The sequence below is a fragment of the Miscanthus floridulus genome, unplaced genomic scaffold, assembly GCF_019320115.1.
Source record: "Miscanthus floridulus cultivar M001 unplaced genomic scaffold, ASM1932011v1 fs_558_2_3, whole genome shotgun sequence".
NCBI lineage: Eukaryota > Viridiplantae > Streptophyta > Magnoliopsida > Poales > Poaceae > Miscanthus > Miscanthus floridulus.
In genome coordinates this window covers 18019-40000 of record NW_027096936.1, presented here as the reverse complement: position 1 = coordinate 40000, position 21982 = coordinate 18019, and the positions used below count along the sequence as shown (strand labels likewise).

Here is a 21982-nt window from a genome sequence, read left to right as displayed (position 1 = left end):
CTCATTAGGTTGACTTTGAATCGAACTTACCAGAGCTAGGGTTTCAGCAAGTTTGGTGCCGACCCGATCGATGGAGTCGAGCAGGTCGGTGTTGTCGATCTGCCTCCCTTTGTAGCGAGGAAGCGGACGACGGGTTGTCGGCGTAGCTGAAGACGATGCTGGCATGGCCGGAGCCAGATCCACCGTGGTCGGAGCCGTAGCCGATGCAGATGAAGCAGTGGTCGACGCAGATTGAATCCGCGCCTCCTCTGTGGTCATGGCGATATAGTCGTCGGAGCCAGTGGTCTAGGTGATCTGGCCGATGGTGAACGTGAGGCCATTCGGCACCACCATGGAACCGGGGATGATGACCATCTTGTTCGTCTGGAGAGCAGTACGCACACCCCCTACCTAGCGCGCCACTGTCGACGAAATATGGTTAGTGGTCTACCTAGGGGTATGCCCAAGGTAGTACATTATCGGCAGACAAATGCGTAAGCTACAAACAAGATGGTGACGCAAGACAAACATGGAGGTTTTATCCAGGTTCGGCCGTCGTGAAGGCGTAATACCTACGTCCTGCGTCTGATTGTATTGATGTATGTCAATGAGAGAAGATTTTTAGAGGGGTCCCCTGCCCGCCTTATATAGTCCGGGGGGCAGGGTTACAGATCTAGAAACTAATCCTAACCAGTTACAATTGCCATAGACGGTCGGATAAGGATTCCTATTCTAACCGACCAGGATCTTACTTGATCTCCAAATCTGCCTTGATTCTTTGCGCGGGACTCCAAACAGATTGGTCGGGCCACACGTCGTCTTCTAGTGGGCCAGACCCCCTGGTCCGGGCCGGCCCAAACCTAGCCGTAAGGGTATAGGGGTTAATACCCCACACCGGCTCTACCACATCATCGATGAACTCCATGCATGTGACGACACGAGCGCACCAAAGAATCCAGCCAAGACCAGTGACGATGACTCATATGTCGCTAATGATGCACGCACGGTGCATCCACTAGCATATATATATGCCACGCCATTGCCAGCACAGTGATGATATGTACTGCCCCCATGCTCCTTTTGCTACCACACGAAGAAAGGTCCATAAATAAATGCACATGTACATCCATATGCCACCCCAGATAGTCACACATCATTCTTGGCCTCGGTTGGACGGTGTGAACTAGCCAGCCATTCAAGCACGAGACATCCCCCATTCCACCTTTGCCAACACAACACCAGTCGTCGGATACAAAGGTGATGGTTCACTGCAGACCTGTGGGCCCCAATGGCTCCAACACGCCGTGTGCATCGTGTGACCCCTCCCTCCACCTACCAGTCCCCTGCCAAGTGCATATATTGACGAGAGGTCGGCACCGCTGCGCAACCACTCTACCACTACTATTACTGTAGTCGGGCCAAGAGATCGATATCCTAAACTCCAAAGCCGCGAAGGAGGAAAGCAACAAGCGGTAGGACTTGCTTGTTCACTTTCTTCATTCCTCATGTAGATTCCTCGAGATCTTCTCGATGTTCATCATCATATTGTGCTGTTTTAACGATCTTCATGTTGTGCGATTCTCTTGTTATTTTCAAGTGTTTGTTGCAAAGAACCATCTTCTCCGATTCCAAGTGCATATAGTTCTTTTTTCCTTGAGATATCTCTCTCATATATATATATATATATATATATATATATATATATATATATATATATATATATATATATATATATATATATATATATATATATATATATACACGTTCCTCATCTGAGCCATTTCTCTTCGACCGCTTCTTTGAGTTTGGGACGGGTATAGATTTCTTGGATTTTTGCGTATGCGTATGCGTGCAAACTATTTTGTCATCGCCCTTGCTTTGTCCGGGGTGCATAGGTCAGGGGGACTTCTTTGGTTTTGCGTATGCGTGCAAACTGTTCTATCGATCAATTCTTTTCAACCTTAATGCTAGAACAATGTTTGTCATACTTATATCTCTTTCTCACACAAACTCTCTTTTCTATTTTTATTCTCTTCATCCTCTTTGTCTTCTAGATCAGATCTCTTAGAAGACATCAGAATCAAGGAAAATAGATATATAGTGTCTGCCATGTCGCTTCTCTATGACTTGGATTGGTCGTCAGTCACATAAGAGTAGAGTCCAACGACGGTGGTAGCTGCCAGTCGCACAGCCTATTTCATGAGCACAAGGTCAAGGAGGTTTGGGAGGGTGTAAGTTGGTGTGACCGATCTGTATTTTTTTCTTCCTTTGGCAACCTCCTGATCTGCACCCTTCTTTAGGATCGGTGAGATGCAAATGGAGCCACAGGGCTTCTCTCTGCAACAAAACTCCACGATTGCTCCCGGTGATGTAGCGTCGTCCAAGAAGAAGAGGAATCGGCCAGGCAATCCAAGTAAGTCCCCTAATCCTAGCTACCACTTGAATGACATGATTCATAAAAGATTTTTTTTAGATAATGGAAAAATTTCGGCTTCAGCCTTCTTCTAAAAGGAAGAAGCATCAGTCCAAACTCATTACCGTAGCACACCCATAATTAAAACTTATTACATGTTCAAAACTAAAGTCCAAGACGGTAAATGAAAGAACATCCATGCGATGCGAAGAACTCAATGGCTCTCGATTCTAGTAGCTTGCAAGTGTCAAGAATTTGTTCCTTGCCGTCATCCGAATGCTGCAATAGAGTCTAAAACCGTAACCAGTATGTTCCCCTGAAAAGAACCTGCAAAAAAAATTTTGGGTGACCTTTATCAAAAACCACATCGTTTCTTGTGATCCATATTACCCAACAAAATGCCGCAGCCCCAATCAATAAAAAATGATTATGGTTGGAACCTCCTAGCTTATACCAACTATTGAAAAGATGGTTCGTGTTCCTTGGAGGATTAATACCAAACAAAACAAACACAGCACGCCAAAGAAAACTGGCATAATGGCAATCAAAAAATAAGTGTTGGATAGTTTCAGGTGTGCTACAAAAACAACAAGCATTACTACCATTCCAATTCCTTCTAGCAAGATTGTCTTTTGTTAGTATCACCCCCTTCTTTAAGAACCAAAGAAAAATTTTAATCTTCAGGGGCACTTTCATATGCCAAATTTCCTGGGTAACCTTAATCCCGTTATTGACTAGGTATTTGTACATGGATGTAACAGAAAACAAGCCATTATTATTTTAGTTCTAGATGAAAGTATCCCGACCCTCATTTAAGTTAATAAAAGCAACTCTCGCAACTAGACTTTACCATTCCAACAGCTTGTTCCCAACTAGTGCCCTTCTAAAAGGCACATTGAGAGGGGTGGAATTAAGTACATCAGTCACCATTGCTTGTTTCTTCCTCACTATATTAAATAAATTCGGGTATTGGATTTTGAAGGCTTGGGAGCCCAATCATTTATCTTCCTAAAATCTAATTTGAGTTCCATTGTCTAGTTTAAACTTCCCAAGACTTAAGAAAATGCCTTTGACTCCCAGCAAATCATTCCAAAATTGTGAAAACCCGTTTTTCTTTTCAATTTGACTAAGAGTCTTATTCTTTAGGTACTTGCTCCTTATTAACTCCTGCCAAGTGCCCTCCTCGTTGCAAAGTTTGAAAAGCCATTTGCTTAAAAGACACTTATTTTGTAAATCTAGATTTTGAATTCCTAAACCACCTTGCTCTTTTGGTTGGCATAAAATATTCCACTTTGCCAGTTTATATTTCCTTTTGTGCTCATCATTTTGCCAAAAAGAACCTTGATATAAAATATTCAATCTTTTTTAGTACATCTCTTGGGACTTCAAAGAAAGACATCATGAACATAGGTAAGCTTAACAAAACAGAATTGATTAACACTAATCTACCCCCATATGATAAATGTTTTCCTTTCCACCCACTTAACTTCTTTTCAATTCTTTCTTCAATTAATTTCCAATCCTTATTATATAACTTCCTGTAATGCATAGGAAGGCCTAAATATCGAAAAGGGTATGATCCCATTTTGCAACCAAATAGATATGAGTATTGCTCCTCAAATTCTTTTGCTTGGCCAAAGCAAAATAATTCACTTTTATGGAAGTTGATTTTCAAACCTGATATTTGTTCAAAACTACCAAGCAAAAGTTTCAGATTTTTTGCCTGTTCAATATCATGGTCGAAAAATAGAACTGTGTCATCTGCATATTGCAAGATAGACAAGCCATTTTCCACTAGGTGTGTAACAACCCCTTTTATTTGGCCTTCCTCCTTGGCTCTAGATAAAATGATAGCTAGCATATCTACAACAATATTAAAAAGGATCGGTGACAGAGGATCACCTTGTCTAAGACCTTTCTCGGTCTGGAAATATGAGCCCATTTGGTCATTAACTTTAATACCCACATTCCCACCTTGAACAAAAACTTTGACCCAATCACACCACACCAGATGAAACCCCTTCATTCTTAGTGCTTGTTGTAAGAAATTCCAATTCACCTTATCATATGCCTTTTTTAAAATCAATCTTAAAGATAATTTCATTTTGTTTCCTTTTATGTAACTCGTGTAAGGTTTCATGTAAAATAACTGCACCCTCCATTATATTTCTCTCAGGAAGGAATGTTGTTTGGGATGGTTTAATTATGCGTTGAGCTATCTTTACAATTCGGTTAGTAGCCACTTTAGTAAAAATCTTGAAGCTAACATTTAACAAACAGATAGGTCTATATTGTTGTATTTGTTTAGTTTCTTTAGACTTTGGTATTAAAATGATCGTTCCGAAGTTTAGGCTATGTAAAGGCAATTCTCCCTTATGGAAATATGTGAACAAAGCCATCAGATCATCCTTAATTACCTTAATTACATTCCAATATATCTAATAAAACTCTGGAGGAAAGCCATCAGGACCTGGAGCCGTATTATGGTTCATTTGGAAAATTGCACCTCTAATCTCCTCCTCCGTAAACTCAGCAACCAAGAGATCATTTTCCTCAGCTGTAACTTGAGGGATGTCATCACGGTATGACTCATCCATCACCAAATTGTTATGATCAGATGATCCGAATAATTTTTTATATTAAGTGGTGATATATTTTTTAAGCTCAGCGTCACCGTGAATTAAACCTTCCTCATGCTCCAGCCTAAATATCCTGATGCATCGTGCGAACCCCGTCACCGTGAATTAAACCTTCATCCATCACTAAATTGATAAAAGATGTCTTGTTATATTCACTGAACAATCTGAAGATTTCTTTTATGGTCTGATCGATGGACCATTTTATACATATGTGCACAGGACCTGATGCGGAGGTGGTTGCGCTATCACCGCAGACGCTAATGGCAACGAACCGGTTCGTGTGCGAGGTGTGCCATAAGGGTTTCCAGCGGGACCAAAACCTGCAGCTGCACCTACGCGGTCACAACATGCCATGGAAGCTGAAGCAAAAGAACCCCAAGGAGCCGCGTCGGCGGGTGTACCTGTGCCCAGAGCCAACATGTGTGCACCACAACCCATCTCGGGCACTGGGCGACCTCACGGGGATCAAGAAGCACTACTGCCGCAAGCACGGTGAGAAAAACTTGAAGTGCGACAAGTGCAACAAGCGCTACGCCGTGGAGTCCGACTGGAAGGCGCACTGCAAGACCTGCGGCACCCGCGAGTATCGCTGCGAATGCAACGCCCCCTTCTCCAGGTCCGTTCCTCCGATCTATTCCCATCCATCGATAGTGGTGAAGTTAGGACAGATAGAAGGGGGGAGGGGGGGTTCTGCCTTGTTGGTGCACAGACCTTTTTTCATAGGGATGCATGTATGGTGAAATTTTAATTATGGCCATTGGTTTGATAATTTGGCATGGGTGCATTTTTTTTTACGCAAAAACCGTGGGTTTGCCCCTGACCATTGACCTAGTCAGCCAACTGTTTGCAGTGATTCCTCCTGACTCACTTGTGCACGTACACACACGTCTCGGCCTGGATTCTAGCTTGTTTGCCGTTGCTTACTCTATTTCTTTATGGCCTCTTTTCCATGATTGTGTCACGATGGATCCGTTGATCGATGAGAGGTGATGTGATGCTTTAGAGTTTGTGTTGTCAATACTAAGGTCTCGTTTAGAACAACTCAACTTCACTAGTGAACCGATTTTTTTTTTTTGGCTTTAGCTCTACGAGCAGCTTTCCGGTAAAGCCAAAGCTGTTTCAGTGAGCCGTTTGGTAAAATGACTTCGCATGTAGGTTTCCTTAAAACATGCTCTCACGGAATACCACACAGGGCCCACAAGTGTGAGGTGAAGTTGTGAAAAGCTACTATTTCAGCTTCATCCCATCTCATTTCTATGTGAGACCATAATTTAAGGAGCTCCATCGGTGAAGTTGTTTGCAAAAGCCCGTTTAGTAAAAAAACAGCTTCAAACAGCTCATGAAGCTGGTGGTGAAGCTATGCCAAACAAGCATTAAGTAATATGGTGTTTGGTTTAAGGAATGGGTATCGGAGAGTTCATGATTTTTTTACTCACATTTTTGTTTGGTTTATAAAATGAAAGCACCTCATTCCTGGCATATGCTAATGATTAGTACTGCTACGAGAAAAGAAGTCATATTCCACAAAATTTGATACATAGACTCTTAATGCACCACCTCATTTATAATAGAGGAGTTCCTCGTCGCAAACATCCTATATAAGATGGTGTGATGTGTGTAGCTTGCTCGTCTAGGATTCCTGCACGCGAGGGCTGCTGGAGATATATAGGGATATAGGTTTAATTAAGAGAAGGATTTACGCTCGTTCTACGTTATCAGGAATAAACTTGGGCTGATTTCTTGTTTCTTTTCTGTGAAATTCAAGCATGCAGTTGGTTTGCACGGCCTAGCTAGTACAGTTTGTACTCAGTCAAATGTTACGTTTGCAAGGGTCTGCGCTCATTATGTCTCCAACATTGCACCAGTAGTTATTACTCTATTCAGTACATTTAAGAACAGATAGCATTTGATTCACTAATTAATGTAGTAGCTTCCTGCCACTTGTAGATTTTCTGCTCCATAAATAAGGCCCTGTTTTGTTACCCCTCCTAAAAGTTTTAGGAGCTAAAATCTGGATAGAATTTGCCTAAAGAACCAAACACCTCCTCCTAAAACCTCCTAAAAACTTTAGGAGAGGTCAAAAACTTTAGGAGCTCCACCCCCTTCTAAAACCTCCTAAAATCCATCTAGACCCCCACTACCCCCCTCTCTCTCTCTCCCACCCTCCCTCCCCCCGCTGCCGCCGCACGGGCCCGCCCCTCGCACCGCCCCCGCTCCCTCCCGAACCCCGCCTTCGCTCCCTCCCTCCTAAAACCACCCGAAACCACGTTCTGGAGGAGAGCAATGGTTTCCATCGGCACTTGGGATCTCATGCGTGAAGCCGTCTTCTCGCTCGGTGGACATCGCTCGCCGCCGATGGTACCTTGCGCGGCGGATCTCGCTCGCCGCCGGTGTGACCTTGCGCTCCGGGCAGGTCCGAGGCACTGCGTGACCTCGCGTGCCGGGGCAGGCGCGGGCCGCTCCTCCTCCACCGTCGCCGCTTGCGCCACGGGAGCGCTGCTGTCCGGGCAGGCGCGGGTCGCTCCTCCTCCGCCGTCGCATCTTGCGCTCTGGAATCACCTCGCGCTCCTGTGTTGGCTTGGTGCTCCGGCGCCAGCGGAGCTCTTTAGCAGCCTCGCAGTGGAGCTAGCGCGCAGGCTCGCCGCCGTGGAGCTCGCGCCCAGGCTCGCCGTGGCGCTCGTGGGCAGCCTCGCCGCGGAGCTCGCGGGAAGGCTCGCCGCCGTTGAGCTCGCGCCCAGCCTCGCCGCGGCGCTCGCGTCCAGGCTCGCCGCGGAGCTCGCGGGCAGGCTGGTGGTGCGACGGGCGGAGGGGCGCGCGCCTGCGGTGGAGCCGGCCTCGCCGGAGCGGGAGGCGGCGGGTGCAGGGGTAGCAGGGGTAGGAGGAGGAAGGGCAAAAGTGTCTTTGTTCAACAGTACTTATTGCTTTTAGTCACCTTTAGGAGGTGGAACCAAACATATTTTTAGGAGATTTTAGATGGCTGCTAAAAGCTCCTAAATCTTTTAGCTCCTAAAAAATTTAGGAGGTGGGAACCAAACAGGGCCTAAGTACTAGCTTCCTGCCACTTGTAGAATTTCCACTCAATAAATAAGTAGACTTCCTTCTAGAAAGAAAGGGAGGATAATGATCGGCTAGATGTTATTGGTTTAATATTGAGTAGCTTATTTTTTTTCTCACTCAAGATTTTGTATGAAATATTTAATTAATATAAAAATCTTATGCTAATAAATTGCTAGTTACTAATACTACTCGGGTCAAAAATATTTACCACAGTTGATTTGCACTCTTCAATGCGTATCTTTGACACTTATTTTATAAGATATTCTTAAAATCCTTCAGATTCAAGAGATTTTGCAAGTCGCTTAAATACAAATATGCATGATATATAAGGCTAAAACACGCCCACCCACCCTACTTCATGCAACATATCAATTGAGCAATCCAACTAGGGGGGTGTTTGGTTCGAGCTACTAAACTTTAGTAGCTACTAAACGGTTTAGTCACTTTTAGTAACTCCAGAGTTACTAGAGAGGATTAAAGCTCTTTTAGTAGCTTTTAGTCGTAGCGTTTGGTTGAAAAATTACTAAAGTGACTAAAAGCTACTAAATTTAGTAGCTACTAGACGAACCAAACATGCCCTAGAACGTGCCCAAGTCAACAATTCCCACTAGTAGCTTGCATGCAGAGAAAAACTTTCCATGATTTGAATAGAAAAATATTAATACAGAGTTCTCATCACCGTATATCAGATTTCAAATCTGTTTGAAGCATGTTGTCAGAAAAAAAAATGTGCTGCTCAAAATGAGATCCATATGGGCTATATATATTTTTTTATGAAATTTTATAAAACATGTATAGTTCCAACCAGTCCAAACACAATTGGAATCAGCAAAAACTAGAACTAGTCCAACCAGCAGCAGTTAATCAGACCTAACATAGTCGAAACCAGATCCTATTTCAACCAGACCCAGCTCAAACACGTCAGAACACAGTTTCAACCACTTAAAATCCAGTTAAATCTAAACCAGCAGCAATCCAGTTCCAACTACACCCATTTATAACCAGTTAGAACTTAGAACCAGACAAGGTTCAAACTAGTCAGAACTCAGTTGAAACCAAGTTGGTTGAGTTGGCGGGAATTAACTCTGGTAGGGGGTTGTTATTACTTATGTTACTTATTAGTTGTAGCTTATGTGCTTCCAAACTAAATAACGTAATACGGAGTAGTAATAGGTATTGAAGTTCATAGTTTTTAAGGTTTGGCCATATCTTAGCCATTATATATACATTATTAGCCATTAACAAGGTCTCTATTTTTTTGTGAACCACGCAATGTTACCACTTTCGCCTACAGAAAAAACAGCAGGTATATTTTTGTAAGCCCGGACCAACAACAGCCTAAACACAACATCTACTAATTTTGATTTGAACACGAGTCTACCTTGGCATTTGAGTTTATATTGATTGTTATATGTTCTATTATTTATTCATAAACGACGTGCATAATATTTCCTAACGTCCTAATAATTTTTGTTATCATCACAACTGTTGGTAATTTCAAGCTGTACCTTATATGTATATACTCGTTGTGGTATCTCTAGATTTTGAGTTTTTTTATTTTTTTTATACTTAGAATTTGAGTTTTTGACTCTTCCATCCACGTACGCATGCAGGAAGGACAGCTTCGTCACCCACCGCGCTATGTGCGAGGCAGCACTGGCAGCAGATCGTGAGACCGCCCAGATGCCGCCGCCGGGCGCCGGCCTCTACGTCGACTCAGGCAGCGATAGCCAGGGCCTCGGGCTCTCCGGCGCCGCCGCCCACATGCATGGCTTCGCAGATCAAGGCCAGTCCTCTTCAGCAGCAGAAGCCTCGCTGTTTGACCACGTCATGGCATCGTACTCGGGCTCCTCCAGCATGTTCCGTTCTCAGGCGCCGTCAGACTTCTCGTTGTCTTTCTTCCTCGGCGGCGGCGCTCCTGCTAATACCAACCAATACTTCTCTGAGGACGGCGGTGATCACGCCGAAGGAAGCCAGGGTCCTCTGCTCCACGGCAAGGAGCCCTTCCATGGCCATGACATGATGCAACTCCAGGAGCAGCAACACCACCACCAGCCAGGCAGCAGCAACGCCAACATCAACCTCCCTGGCTTCTTCTCTGGCACCAGCGGTGGCTGGTCCGGCAGCAACCAGCAGGTCTCGCGCCTTGTCATCCAAGATCAATTCAACGGCGGCGCCGGCGGCGGCAACACCGAGCATAGTAACGTGATGGCGTCCATCGGAAGCCACTTCGTCGGCGGTGGCTTCCCTTCCCTGCAGTACAACTCATCTCCATCTCCATCGGCCGGGCTCTCGGCGACGGCGCTTCTGATGAAGGCGGCTCAGATGGGCTCGACGTCGAGCACCACCCGCACCGCCCCCAGCGCGCTGCTCCGTGCAGCCGGCTTCATGGGCACCGTTGTCAGCGGCCAGGGGACTAGCAGGGCAGCAGAAGAAGGGATGTCTCACGAGGCACACTTCCAAGATCTCATCATGAACTCTCTGCCGTCAACGGGAGGCTCCGGCACCGGCGGCTTCTCCGGCACTGCAGGGTTGGCGGGCGTGGACGACGGCAGTCGTCTGAGCACAAGAGACTTCCTCGGCGTCTGCAGGGACGACGCGATGGCGCCGGCGGCTAGCTTCCACATGGGCGCCGCCCTGGATCCGACCCAGGTGAGATGGTACATGTGATGGATCAGGTCAGGAATGAACAACAATAATAAACTGAAGATCATGCACGTGAAAGCTAGCTTTCGCATGCATGGAACGGTAAGCTAGTGAGTGCCGATCAGAGAGATCGAGTAAACTTAAACTAGTTTTAATTTGTTTTCGTGAGTTAATTTCCGTTTTCATATGCTGCCATGATTGATATGGCTAGCAGGGCTGCGTGCATTGCAGCTAAACTTGTTGATTTCCTTATTTCGGTACAATTTCGTGGTGTTTTTAAGTGTTTATTACTGTTTTGGCTGGAGATGGTGGTCTCCCATGATGTCGAGTTCATTATGTAGAGGCCGGACCAGACCAAAATTTAAGCACAATGTTTTGGACCTTTACTGCTTGTTGTCTCGTGCTCTTCTGGATATGCTGTGGTGTTGTTGTTACATGATGATGTGGTGGTCGTCGTATTTCATGTTGGGTTCTTCTCTGGGTCGTGCTCCTTTCAAAGCTGAAAGGGGCCGGCGGTGCGGAATGCAGAAGCATATATAGGCAATGATTGTGGTCTTTGCTAGGTCCATCAGGAGTTCAAGGCAGCACAGGAGGAGCTACACCAACCAAAATCTACCGAAGCACGCATCATCAGTGCATAATATGGTTGTTGAATGTGGCAAGACTCAGTACATATATTTGAATGTGGCACCTTCTACTACACTTCTCCAGAATTTATTTCATTTGCTACTTTCTAATGAAGCCTATGCTCAGTTTTAGGAGCTGTCGGTTATTCTTCAGAATTTGCGGCTAAGTCAGGCTAATGATGTTTGGTCCTAAATATGGGATTCACCTACCTTTTCCTCCAGCATGGCCTACAAGCATCTGATTGGTCATCCTAATGTGCATAGAGTTTACAAATGGAAATCAACCTGTCAAAACAAAAGAAAATTCTTTTTTTGTTAGTCCTAAAGGACAGATTGAGCACCAGGGCACTGCTCAGACGAAGGAACATGCATCTTTCCTATTATATATAACTGTGTCTTTTGCACTGTAAATGTTGAAGAAGATCTGGATCATCTTCTGTTTCATTGTCCGTTTGCTATGGCCTGCTGGTTCAGTTTAGATGTCATTTTGCCTAACACCAACGACATTCTGATCATTTTGGAAAGTATAAGGGATAAGCTCAGATTACCCTTTTTCACGCAAATCATTATCACAATGAGTTGGGGATTTGGATTATGCGAAATGACATCATCTTTAAGAATATCTCTCATTCAGTTCAGAGATGCAAATCAGTTTTCAAGGAGTTTGCTCTAGTTATTCTAAGAGCAAAAACAATTCATCACCCATTTAAAGATCAATGGCTAGAAGGCTTTGAGTAATCTTGGCTATTTTCTTCTTGACTTTTTTGTTTCTTGAACTTGGACTTGTACAGCTTATACAGTTTTGTTTTTAATAAATTTCAGTAGGGTTTCCAACCCCTCCTATTTCATCAAACAAAAATATGGTCGTTGCTTTGCCTATCCCTACAGCCCTCTCTCACTGTCTCACACACACATGAACATACACCGCTTGGTAGAGCTCCGTCTTTATCCAAAACAGCTTCAACTATTCTGATCAAGCAGTTCTTTTTGGCTCTGGCTACTTTGGTTAGAAAAAGGTAGCTAAATGCTACAGAACAAAGGGTCAAGGATATAGTCCACGTGAAATTAAGATGAGAATATTAATTTTATGGCAGAACACCTTAAAGCTAGGAGGAATAATCAGGCCCGGTCATGTCAATTTACAGGCCTAGAGTGAAGCTATAAAAATGAGCCCTTTAATAAAACTCTAATAATATAATGATGTTTCCAATAAGTATAATGCATACAAAAAAACATTGTTATGAAACAAGTTATACATCTTACCTTAAAATTTTCTTCTGACATTTACTGATGCGAAGTCATTGATGATGGCATCAATATCAATTTCATCTAATAATTTCTTCTCTATGCATAAAGTTGCCAAACCATTTAATCTTTCTTGAGACATTACGGGCCTCAAATAATTCTTCAGCGGCCGCACGGCGGAAGGGGTGAAGGGCGAAACACGGAGTCGCGGACGTGGAAGCCAAATCGATGGAAGCAAATCGGCAAATCACGTACGTGCCTCTGCTGGGCTCCTTGCTTTTCCTATGGGACAGACAGCACTATACGGTCTATACCTACAGCTTACATATTTGGGATTGGGCCCCTTGGGGGTCGAGGGCCCAGTGCAGCAGCATAGCTCGACCCCCCACCCCCCACCCACCCACCCCAACCCACCCACGGCCGGGACTAGGAATAATAGGCGATGAATGGGATTTTTGTCGTGTGTGTGCGTCGTAAATTGTGAAACATGGCATAATTTTCAGTTTCTACGACTAAGGTAACGCCATAGAAGGCTATATTTGTTGTCCTTGATGCGCTGATGTGCCCCACTCCATGCTTAGCTGATGCGTGCGCTGAGCCCATGGGAGCGACCAAGCGATAGGGAGCTAAGCAAACCTTCCTTTTTTTTGCTCCTGCTCCCTGTTTCGTGCTCCTCTTAATGCGTTTATTTTTTTTGTGCTTTACTTGCACAACGGTTCAATGGGAGAGCGTTTCGTTACCAGAGTCGTGGAGCTTCTCGTGGAGTGTTACCAAACGTAGCATAACTATATATATGGGAAGGATTTGTCATATACATATGAGGCACATTGAAAGTTTTGGTAGGGAACATTTGGAGGTAGCTAAATGCTACAGAACAAAGGGTGAAGACCTGAAGGATATAGTCCACGTGAAATTAAGATGAGAATATTAATTTTATCACAGAACACCTTAAAGCTATAGAGAATAATAGGCGATGAATGGGATCTTTGTCGTGTGTGCGTCGTAAATTGTAAAACATGGCATAATTTTCAGTTTCTATGACTTAAATGTAACGCCATAGAAGGTTGTATTTGTTGTCTTGTGATGCGCCGATGCGCACACTGAGCCCACAGATGCGACCGAGCGACAGGGAGCTAAGGAAAGCTTTCTTTTTTGGCTCCTGCTCCCTGTTCGTGCTCCTCTTAGTGCGTTTATTTTCTGGAGCTTTACTTGCGCAACTGTTCAACAGGAGAGTGTTTTATTACCGGAGTCGTGGAGCTTCTCGTGGAGCATTACTAAGCATGGCGTAACTATATAAGGGAAGGATTTATCGTATACATATGAGGCACGCCGAAAGTTTTGCTAGGGAACATTTCGAAGTAGCTAAATGCTACAAAACAAAGGATGAAGGCCTGAAGGATATAATTAACATGAGAATATTAGTTTTGTCGCACAACACCTTTAGCTACGGGGAAAAATGGGCCGTGAATGCATTTTTGTCGTGTGTGCGTCGTTAATTGTGAAACATGGCATAATTTTCAGTTTCTACGACATAAATGTAACGTCGTGGAAGGCTATATTATTTGTCCTATGATGCACTGATGTGCCCCACTATGTGCTTAGCTAATGCGCACGCTGAGCCCACGGGGGTGAGAGGGAGCTAAGCAAAGCTTCCCTTTTTGACTCATGCTCCCTATTCGTGCTTCTCTTAGTGTGTTTATTTTCTGAAGCTTTACTTGCGCGACGGTTCAACGGGAGATCATTTCGTTACCGGAGTCATGGAGTTGTGCTCGTGGAGCGTTACCAAGCGCGGCGTATGTATACAAGGGAAGGACTCCGTGCTTAGCTATAATCCGCACGCTGAGCCCACTGGAGTGAGAGGGAGCTAAACAAAGCTTCGCTTTTTGGCTCCTGCTCCCTATTCTTGCTTCTCTTAGTGCGTTTATTTTCAGGAGCTTTACTTGCGCAACGGTTCAACAGGAGAGCATTTCGTTACTGGAGTCGTGGAGCTGTGTTCGTGGAGCGTTACCAAACGCGGCGTAACTATATAAGGGAAGGACTCCGTGCTTAGCTAATGCGCACGCTGAGCCCACGGGAGTTAGAGCGAGCTAAGCAAAGTTTCCGTTTTTGGCTCATGCTCCCTATTCGTGCTTCTCTTAGTGTGTTTATTTTCTGGAGCTTTACTTGCACAACGGTTCAACAGGAGAGCGTTTCGTTGCCAGAGTCGTGGAGCTGTGCTCGTGGAGCGTTACCAAATGCGGTGTCACTATATAAGGGAAGGACTCCATGCTTATTAGCTAATGCGCACGCTGAGCCCACGGGAGTTAGAGGGAGCTAAGCCAAGCTTCCGTTTTTGGCTCCTACTCCCTATTCGTGCTTCTCTTAGTGCGTTTATTTTCTAGAGCTTTACTTGCGCAATGGTTCAACGGGAGAGCGTTTCGTTACCAGAGTCGTGGAGCTAGCTCGTGGAACGTTACCAAACGCGACGTAAGCTATATAAGGGAAGGACTCCGTGCTTAGCTAATGCGCACGCTGAGCCCACGAGAGTTAGAGGGAGCTAAGCAAAGCTTCCGTTTTTGGCTCCTGCTCTCTGCTATTCGTGCTTCTCTTAGTGCGTTTATTTTCAGTAGCTTTACTTGCATAACGGTTCAACGGGTGAGTGTTTCATTCGTTACCAGAGTCGTGGAGCGTTACCAAACGCGGCGTATAAACTATATAAGTGAAGGATCTATCATATACATGTGAGGCACATCGAAAGATTTGCTAAGGAACATTTGGGAGGAGCTAAATGGTACAGAACAAAGGGTGACGGTCTGAAGCACAGTCCACGTGAAGAGAGAGAGAGAGAGAGAGAGAGAGGACCAGCCAGGCGCGCGGCCTGGTGTTTGCTGCGTGCTCTGCTACTGTTATCCACGGGGAGTCGGGGAAATGTTTGTAGACGGTGCGTGCTGTGTACATTGTACGCACGCCGTCGTCGGGGTCTCGTCCGGGGAGAATGAGAATGATAACGAGCGCCCCCTGATCGGTCTACGCTTGCATCACTCGGTGCGAGAGACCTGTGGGCCCCCAGTGGCCCCCACGCGCCGCGTGTGCCGTGCGACCACTCCACCTGCCGGTCGCTGTCTCGCCCAGGCCCCGTGCATATATTAGGGAGAGAGGCAGGCAGCGCTGCCGCTGCGCAACCACTCCCACCACTCTCCTATTGCTGCATCCGGGCCGGGAGATATCCTAGACTCGGGAGCCGCGGAGGAGGAAAGCAACAAGCGGTAGGGCTCGCCTGTTCCTCCTGTTTGCTAGCTTCGTTTCGTTCGATTCTCGCGCAAATTCCTCGGCGTGCGTTTTCTCGGTGTTCATCATCTTGGTTGCGCTATTTTAATCGAATCCTGCCGGTGCCCAATTATTCTCTCGTTGTTTTGGAGCGATTGTTGCGGACGACGGAGAGCCATCCGCTCCGATTCGAAGCGCTACTAGACTATTGCATATTTGCCTTTCCCCAATCTCTCTCCCTCTCTTCTGTATCTGTTTCTCGTTTGGGCCATTTCCTCTCCAGCCGCTTCTATCTCTGAGTGCTTTGGCACGGGTTTGATTTCTTGGTTTCTTGCGGGCGTGTGCGTGTGTGAGTGCAACCTGTTTGTCATCTCCCTTGCTTTGTTTGCTTGCACGGGGAAGGGAGATGGATATATGATGGGTGGTCGATCTATTTGGTTCGGTGTGGCCTGTTGTGGCGCACATACGCACAGATTTATCCATCCATCCTTGCTTTGCTACACTGCTAAATCTTGGTCGTCATATTTATTATCTCTTTCTCAAACGCTGTTCTCTTCTATGGTTTTCTTTTCTTCCTCCTCTTTGTCCTTCAGATCACCAGATCTCCCGCAAGACGCCGGAATCCAGGCAGATAGATACACGGTGCCGCCTGCCATGTCGTCGCCTCTCTCTGACTCGGACTGGTCGTCGGTCACCTGAGAGCTAGTAGAGTCCAACGACGGACGAAGCTAGCTGCCAGTCACGCAGCAGCCTCCGCCTGCTGATCGACCGAGTGTGCCAAAGGAGCTGCGGCGGCCGGTCCGTGTTTTCTTTCCTTCGTTCCGATGGCGGCCGCCTCGTCCGCGCCCTTCTTTGGGCTCGGCGACACGCAAATGCAGCCACAGGCCGGCTCCTCCTCTCTGCAGCAAAACTCCACAGCCGCTCCCGGCGCCGCGGTGCCGCCGCCCAAGAAGAAGAGGAACCAGCCAGGCAATCCAAGCAAGTCCTCTGGCCCTAGCTATATATATACCACTTGATTATATATACAGATGGTCTTGTTATTTGTTGAACGATAGATCCGATGGACGAGATGATTATATTTCTTATTGTTGTCTAACCATCGATCGACCGATCGTCGCCTTGCGCATACATACAGATCCTGACGCGGAGGTGATCGCGCTGTCGCCGCGGACGCTGCTGGCGACGAACCGGTTCGTGTGCGAGGTGTGCAAAAAGGGGTTCCAGCGGGAGCAGAACCTGCAGCTGCACCGGCGCGGGCACAACCTGCCGTGGAAGCTGAAGCAGAAGAACCCGCTGCAGGCGCAGCGGCGGCGCGTGTACCTGTGCCCGGAGCCGACGTGCGTGCACCACGACCCGTCCCGGGCGCTGGGCGACCTCACGGGGATCAAGAAGCACTACTGCCGCAAGCACGGCGAGAAGAAGTGGAAGTGCGACAAGTGCAACAAGCGCTACGCCGTGCAGTCCGACTGGAAGGCGCACTCCAAGACCTGCGGCACCCGCGAGTACCGCTGCGACTGCGGCACCCTCTTCTCCAGGTCCGTTGTTCCTCGTTTCCTCTTTTTCCTCCGGCCGGTCGCTCCGTTCCCGACCGCCGGTGCCGGCCCGGCCGTCATGAGCTGCTTGGAATTGGATCGATTCTCTATAGCTTTTTGCTTGCCGTTTCTGTCCTCCATTTCTTTACGGATTCTTTTTTGCGTGCATGATTGTGCCATGATGAGAGGCGGTCGATGATGTGATGCGTTAGGGTTTGGGCTGTCAGTAGCAAAGATGCTGTGGTGTTGTGGTGTGTGTAGCTTGCTGGTTTAGGATTCCTTCGCGGGGCTAGCTGCTGGACAGAGAGAGAGAGAGATAGACTGAGAGCTAGAAAGCGAGGTTCAGAAGGACTGGAGGAGGAGGAGCTGCTCCCACGTGAGCTTCTCTTGTCGGGAGGGGACTGGAGATATGCGCGCAGCACTCTTCCTGACATGGTCATTTGACGGCAGTTCCTCTTTTCACCTCGTAATCCACGCCCCGCGACTGCAAACTCACACACTCTCTCTCTCCGCAAGTTTGCATCCCCACCTGTTCACGAGATGCATCATGCATGCATGGCGGCTTGCCAGAACTGGGCGCGCACGCGCTCTGCCGCGGACCGCGGTGCCGGCTGGCTCCGACCCGTACGTCCGGCGGCTCCGACCTGTATTTTCTGTACTACAGCTGGTGTGCATCTGTCGTACGTACAGTACGCGTACGTTTCTTGTATGTGCTGTAGTGTAGTGCATAGCTGCATCAGAGTCACGGGACTCGGGTCACATAACCGGGACTAAAGGTCCATCCTCAGAAGAAAAATAAACAAAATTATAGGGAGACCTCTCTTGCGATGTGTGAGATTCGAACTCAGGACCTCTTTCCTCGCGCATAAACTCCTTACCAATTCAGCTGTACACCACATGTGACAGGGTCCTGGACACTCTCCTTTTAAATTGACCTGTGGGGTACCTTTAGTCCTGGGTGGAAGACCTTTAATCCGGGTTGGTGACACCAACCGGGACCAAAGGTTGAAGGACCTTTAGTCCGGGTTGGTAATACCAACTGGGACTAAAGGTCGGGTTGGTAACATCAACCGGGACTAAAGGTGGCCTGCTGCGAAAGCGTGCCAGGACAGGGGTCTTTAGTCCCTGTTGGCCGGGACTAATTCTTCCTTTACTCCCGGACGCAAAAAATACCGAGACTAAAGCCCAAAATCGAAGCGGATGAAAGGTCATTTCTCTACTAATGTCTGTCGTTATCGGGAAAATCTTGTGCTGATTTCTTGATTCGTTTCTGTGAAAATCAAGGATGATGTTAGTTTGCACGGCCAGTCAAATGTTATGCTGGCAGGGTTTTGTGCTCATTCTACCTACAGCATTGCTCCAGTAATTATTTATATTACTCCATTCAGTACATTTAAGAATATACAGATAGCATTTTGCTTCACTAATTAAATGTGGTAGTACAGTACATATAGTACATTATTAAAAATTACTGCTCCTTAAATAAGTACTTCCTGCCACTTGAAAAATTGTCACTCCATAAATAAGTAGACTTCCTGCTAGAAAAAATGGGGTAGATGGTTTATTCGCTCATGATTTTGTTTGCAATCTTTAATTAAAAAAGGTTGTGCTGATAAATCGCTGGTTACTACTAACTCTAGTAAAAAAAATCCGACACACTTGACTTAATGCATATCTTTGACAGCTATTTTTTCCTATAAAATATTTTTAAAATCCTTCAAATTTAAGAGACTTTACAAGTTTTTAAAATATGAATATACATAATAGTTTACATGTTTTCAAATTAAATAATGTCATATATAGATATTGGTGTTTGTATTTTTTTGATTGTGGATTGAATATTGGCCTAAAAGATACGTTTTTTAGGCCAGACAGAGTATGTACGAACTCTTTAGTCCGGAACTTCTATAATGCCCTAATACACTTTAGTCTGAAATTACCTGTGTCTTGAAATATAATGTACCTTAAGAGTTCTAGGACATATTATGCGAAAAGCAAAGCAAATGATGCATGTAAGGCTCCCTTAATCAGGAAGATATTGTGGTTGCCATATTTAGGTTGGTGATAGATGTTAATTGTGGGTATGCATATGAATATAATGTTGGCCTTTTGAATTGAGTTTGGGGTTACTTCACCTATATATAATTTCTTATAGTTTGGCGCAAATTTTGAATGCTTGGATATCTTATATTTTAGGACGAATGAAGTACTTGTTGCTTTAGCATCATGCATATGGAATTAAGATAATATTAATGTCTTGTTTTTCTTTTTGCATAATCTTCCCATATACTCCTTTTGTGTCTTAAAATACAAGGTATCCTAGAAATTTTAAATCAAATGCCCGTATGTAACCCTGCCTTAACTATGGAGAGATATTTGTGTTGGTGATAGACATCAATGGTAGGTATGCATGTGAGTGATATCTTTTGAAACTGAGCTTGAGGGTTATATTCATCGAGAACCTCTTATAGTTGGCGACAAATTTTGAATGCTTATATAGCTTATATTTCAGGATGGAGGTCATACCTACATATTGCCAATTACTTAAGCAATTAATATGACATGGACAAGTATTTTTTGAACCGCGTCCACGTAATGCTGCCACTTGCCTACAGAAAAACAACATATATATTTGCAAACCCAGATAAACAGCCTCAAACAACATCTAATTTTGATTTGAACGAGCGCCTATGTTGGCATTTGATTTTATATTGGTTGTTATGTTCTATTATTTATTCATAAACGACTTGAATATTTTTATGAAATCTAGCTAAGATATCATTGCAAGGTTTGGTAAGCTAAACCTGTATGTACTCTACTCTTAATTATTATGTATATTCGTTGTAATTTCTTTAGATTTTAACTCTTCCATGTATGCATGCATGCAGGAGGGACAGCTTCATCACCCACCGCGCCTTCTGCGACGCGCTGGCTCGTGAGAGCGCGCAGATGCCGCCCCTGGGCGCCGGCCTCTACGCCGGCCCCGGCACCATGAGCCTCGGGCTCTCCGGCACCGTCGCCCAGATGCATGGCTTTGCAGACCAAGCCGGCCAGTCCTCTTCAGCAGCAGCAGCTGCGCAGTTTGACCACATCATGCCATCTTCTTCGGGCTCCAGCTCCATTTTCCGTTCTCAGGCGTCGGCCTCCTCGTCATCTTACTTCCTCGGCGGCGGCGCTCCTCCTGCCGCCCAGGATTTCTCCGAGGACGGCTCCCAGGGCAGCCAGGGCCCTCTGCTCCACGGCAAGGCGCCCTTCCATGGCCTGATGCAACTCCCCGAGCAGCACCACCAGCCGGGGCCGGGCAGCAGCAACGCCGCCGTCGCCAACGGTAACAACCTCCTGAACCTTGGGTTCTTCTCAGCTGGCAACAATGGTGGTGGCACGTCCGGCAGCCTGGACGCGCGCCTTGTCATCCAAGACCAGTTCAACGTTAGCGGCGCCGGCGGCAGTGGAAGCGCAGAACATGGCAACAACGTGATGCCGTCCCTCGGAAGCCACCTCAGCGGCGGCTTTCCTGCCCTGTACAACTCATCTCCATCGGCCGGGCTGGCCCAGAACTCGGCCACGGCGCTCCTGATGAAGGCGGCTCAGATGGGCTCGACGTCGAGCACCTCCCACAACGGCGCGCTGCTCCGTGCTACGGGCTTCAGCGCCGCCAGCGGCCAGGGGACTACTACTGGCAGGGCCGCAGGAGAAGGGACGACGTCTCACGAGGCACACTTCCATCAGCTCATCATGAACTCCCTGGCTGGTGGCAGCGGCACCGGCGGCTTCTCCGGCACTACTGCAGGGTTCGGGGGCGTGGACGACGGCAAGCTGAGCACAAGAGACTTCCTCGGCGTCGGCAGGGGCGCCATGGCGCCGCCCGGGCTCCACATCGGCTCCCTGGACCCGGCCCAGATGAAGTGATGGGAATGAAGAACAACAACACAAGACAACAAGAAGAAAATGCAAGAAGGAAGTCAATAAACAGGGACGATCATGCACGTGAAGGCTTGCTTTCGCGCGCATGCATGGAACGGTAAGCTAAGTGAGGGCCGATCAGGGAGATCGAGTAAACTTTTAATCTAGTTTTGTTTTCGTTAATTTCCGTGTTCATATGCTGCTGACAGCTGCATGCAACATGTTGGTTTTCGTTATTTCCGTACAATTTTTGTGGTGTTTTTCAAAGTGCTTACTAGACACTATTTAAATTTGGCTGGAGATGGGTGGTGATCTGGTCTCCCCGGATGTGGATCAAGCTCATCATGTGGAGGCCGGGCCAGAGACCAGCATCTAAGCAGGATGCTTTGGACGTTTACTGCTTGTTGTCTCGTGCTCTTCTGGATATGCCTTTTCTCGTTGCATGATGATGTGCAGTGGCGCAGTGGCTATATTTCATGTTGGTTTCTGCTCTGGGTCGCGCTGCTTTCAAAGTCGAAAGGGGCCGGGGGGCGGGGGGCGGGGGCCGAGCAGAATGCAGAAGCATAGGCATTGATTGTGGCTTTGCTAGGTCGATCAGGACAGCGCGCGCGCAGGAAGAGCTAGGCCAAGCAGATCGACCAAAGCACGCATCCCAGTGCCTCCTGCCTAGTATGCATGGTTATTGCTTGCCTAATA

General features: G+C 46.6%; 2 protein-coding genes across 4 annotated transcripts; both read left to right on the top strand.

Annotated features, from left to right (window-relative positions):
• The first annotated feature begins 1364 nt into the window (after window positions 1–1364).
• LOC136532250 (protein indeterminate-domain 7-like) lies at window positions 1365–11104 on the top strand. Of its 2 annotated transcripts, none has more exons than XM_066524851.1 (5): window positions 1365–1451; window positions 2039–2210; window positions 2280–2392; window positions 5251–5647; window positions 9702–11104. In XM_066524851.1, the coding sequence occupies exons 2-5, from the start codon at window positions 2179–2181 to the stop codon at window positions 10756–10758; spliced, it is 1599 nt and encodes a 532-aa protein (XP_066380948.1). In that variant the 5' UTR covers window positions 1365–1451; window positions 2039–2178; the 3' UTR covers window positions 10759–11104. The 2 variants fall into 2 exon arrangements, with proteins under 2 accessions (XP_066380948.1, XP_066380949.1); XM_066524852.1 differs by having other exon boundaries at window positions 1394–1451; window positions 2034–2210.
• A 4656-nt stretch (window positions 11105–15760) lies between these two features.
• Window positions 15761–21708, top strand: LOC136532249 (protein indeterminate-domain 5, chloroplastic-like). 2 transcript variants are annotated; one of them, XM_066524849.1, is made up of 4 exons: window positions 15761–15850; window positions 16445–16829; window positions 16987–17386; window positions 20272–21708. In XM_066524849.1, exons 2-4 carry the CDS (start codon window positions 16676–16678, stop codon window positions 21290–21292), a joined length of 1575 nt encoding a protein of 524 aa, XP_066380946.1. In that variant the 5' UTR covers window positions 15761–15850; window positions 16445–16675; the 3' UTR covers window positions 21293–21708. The 2 variants fall into 2 exon arrangements, with proteins under 2 accessions (XP_066380946.1, XP_066380947.1); XM_066524850.1 differs by having other exon boundaries at window positions 15774–15850; window positions 16453–16829.
• Window positions 21709–21982: the final 274 nt, after the last annotated feature.

Bases quoted from the DNA above. Each gene is read 5' to 3' on its own strand.
- LOC136532250 (XM_066524851.1), top strand. From the start codon at position 2,179: ATGAGCACAAGGTCAAGGAGGTTTGGGAGGGT. The intron at 2,393-5,250 runs GTAAGTCCCCTA...ATATGTGCACAG, and splicing joins GAATCGGCCAGGCAATCCAA to GACCTGATGCGGAGGTGGTT. The intron at 5,648-9,701 runs GTCCGTTCCTCC...GTACGCATGCAG, and splicing joins TGCAACGCCCCCTTCTCCAG to GAAGGACAGCTTCGTCACCC.
- LOC136532249 (XM_066524849.1), top strand. From the start codon at position 16,676: ATGGCGGCCGCCTCGTCCGCGCCCTTCTTTGGGCTCGGCGACACGCAA. The intron at 16,830-16,986 runs GCAAGTCCTCTG...GCATACATACAG, and splicing joins GAACCAGCCAGGCAATCCAA to ATCCTGACGCGGAGGTGATC. The intron at 17,387-20,271 runs GTCCGTTGTTCC...GCATGCATGCAG, and splicing joins TGCGGCACCCTCTTCTCCAG to GAGGGACAGCTTCATCACCC.